Source organism: Branchiostoma belcheri, unplaced genomic scaffold (genome assembly GCF_001625305.1).
Source record: "Branchiostoma belcheri isolate BF01 breed outbred unplaced genomic scaffold, Haploidv18h27 scaffold444, whole genome shotgun sequence".
Classification (NCBI taxonomy): domain Eukaryota; kingdom Metazoa; phylum Chordata; class Leptocardii; order Amphioxiformes; family Branchiostomatidae; genus Branchiostoma; species Branchiostoma belcheri.
The window spans coordinates 26,202-28,322 of NW_017804070.1; the positions used below are offsets into that span (position 1 = coordinate 26,202).

Genomic DNA, 2,121 nt, shown 5'->3' on the forward strand with positions numbered 1-2,121 from the left:
ACTAATCAGGGCTCGAAATACCCGGTGGCGCACTGGCGCGGCGCCACCTGATTTTGCTTGGCGCCACTTATTCCTAAACTCAGGTGGCGCAGCGCGCCACCTATAATTTGCGGTAGGGATCGAGCCGCTAATCGCATGGATCGGGCCCCATTGTCGGCACAATCTTGTGAATTGTCGATGAATTGTCGATCTCGCCATGACGCCGCAAAGAAAACGTTGTCATTGGTAGAAAATCTGACACCCCGCTGGCGTTTCACAACAAAATTTTCTGTAAACAACTCCGACTGTCTTTGTTTACATCGCGAAAGCTCACCGATACAAAGTAAAACTCCCGCCGGCCGGCCGCGCCCGACCACATGGTTGCGGCATGGCGCTAAGTTTTCGGCAGCTCGACGGAAAAATAATCCATCCCCAGAAGAAATGTTACGCATGAAAATAGCAACTTCAACTTGTTTTCCTCGTTATATGAGTTTTTGAGGCCGTAAAATGTTTAAAACGGTTGAAATTTGCTCGAAAAAACGGCTCGAAAATTGACGGCGAGAAAGACAACATGGCCGACCTGTTTTCACAATAACAATGGTCAAAGGTCAAGATAGCATCCAAATGTATAGATACATGTAATAAGTACATATTACAGTGCTAAAACGATACTTTAAACGCATGAAAAATATTTTTTTTCGGCTACAACTGAAATAAAAATTCAGTTATATTTTAGTAAGGTTAATTTTCAAACATTACTGAGAAATTTTCCGAATTTATTGGTTTATTGTGTAATATTTTTGTTTCTACTAGTATGTATGTGCGGTTGGATGCTGTCATTGTAAAGACCCTTTACATATTGGGAGAATCAGATGAGATATTAGAGATTATCACGCTTAGTACCGTGACCCGAGTGTCTCTCAAAAATTGTTTTTGAGTGGAGTTTATAAACATGATCACATTTTTATTTGTTCAGCTGTGTCAATATGTGATTCGTTTGAGAAATAGGATTTGGTTTAGTTTTTAATATATTAATGTCAGTTAACATCTTTGGAATAAATTGCTCCAAGTTCCAGGTAGTAAATACATGTACATTTTGTATCATGTATTTTTCACTTGTTGAACTTGTGGAAGCACCGTTGGCCCCCGGTTAGGGGTCATCCGGGGAACCTATGCCCAATTTTTTCAAAATTAAGGGTGATAATAGAATTTTTTTTGAACATGAGGATAATTAAGTACAGATATTCCGGGGGGTATGTTTATTTGGCAGATGAGAGTAACATTATCCTTGCGCAAAGGAAGAACATGGCGCACGTAACACCACCCGCATAAGTGTGCCGCCATGTAGAGGCGTGGCATTCCCACGGCGACAGCCCTGTGATGAAGACATGTAAAGGTGGCATTCTTTATTAAAACTGTTTCTTTATTAAAATTGTTTGAGAGCTTTTGTGTTCTTTACATTACTTTATCTTATAACATAAAACTTAAGTAGTTAACTAGAAGAAAACGCGTAATAGATATAAGTAGCAGATTTGAAGAAAATGATAACTTGGAAGTGTTGCCACTTGAATACTGATGGCGCCACCTGGCTTTTGACTCAGGTGGCAACATGCGCCACCTGGCTGAAAAAAGTATTTCGAGCCCTGACTAATTATATACGTCATGCTATTTTTTTTTTCATTAGTTCGTAGATCGGAAGACAGGAACATCAGCACCCTGCACGCCCACCAAGAGAGGGTCAGACAAGAGCACCACCTCAGAAACTCTCCGGAAAAGGAAGAAGATGGCTTCAACTACCACTGAGGCCACACTGTTTGACTGTATGAAGGTACGGATTTGATACAAAACTAATACATTTTGTTAATGATTCTCAAGTGAAAATCACTGTACCAAGCTTTGGTTAGGGACATCCTTGTGATTCCATGCATGTCCAGCATTAGTTAAGATCAGTAGGGTCCTTCCACTAGTAGAGCCAAAAATGTCTATAAAAAATGGCTAACGGACATTGGACATTCTTGAAAGTTCTGGACATTTTTTAAATATTTGTAAGAATGTCTTTCCCAGGTGTTTACAGGGTCTTTTTGGGGAGGACTTGCTTGTTGTGTTTTCCATTGTTCATGAGGTGTCTGTCAGAATGTCTGC

General features: G+C 40.4%; 1 protein-coding gene across 1 annotated transcript in view; it reads left to right on the forward strand.

Annotated features, from left to right (window-relative positions):
- The window catches only part of LOC109478628, a 5,309-nt gene extending 3,527 nt beyond the window's left edge, over window positions 1-1,782 (forward strand). Inside the window, exon 4 of the mRNA XM_019780297.1 lies at window positions 1,671-1,782. Within this exon, the coding sequence (XP_019635856.1) occupies window positions 1,671-1,782 (112 nt within the window). The remainder of the gene's footprint in view (window positions 1-1,670) is intronic.
- The last annotated feature ends 339 nt before the right edge of the window (window positions 1,783-2,121 follow it).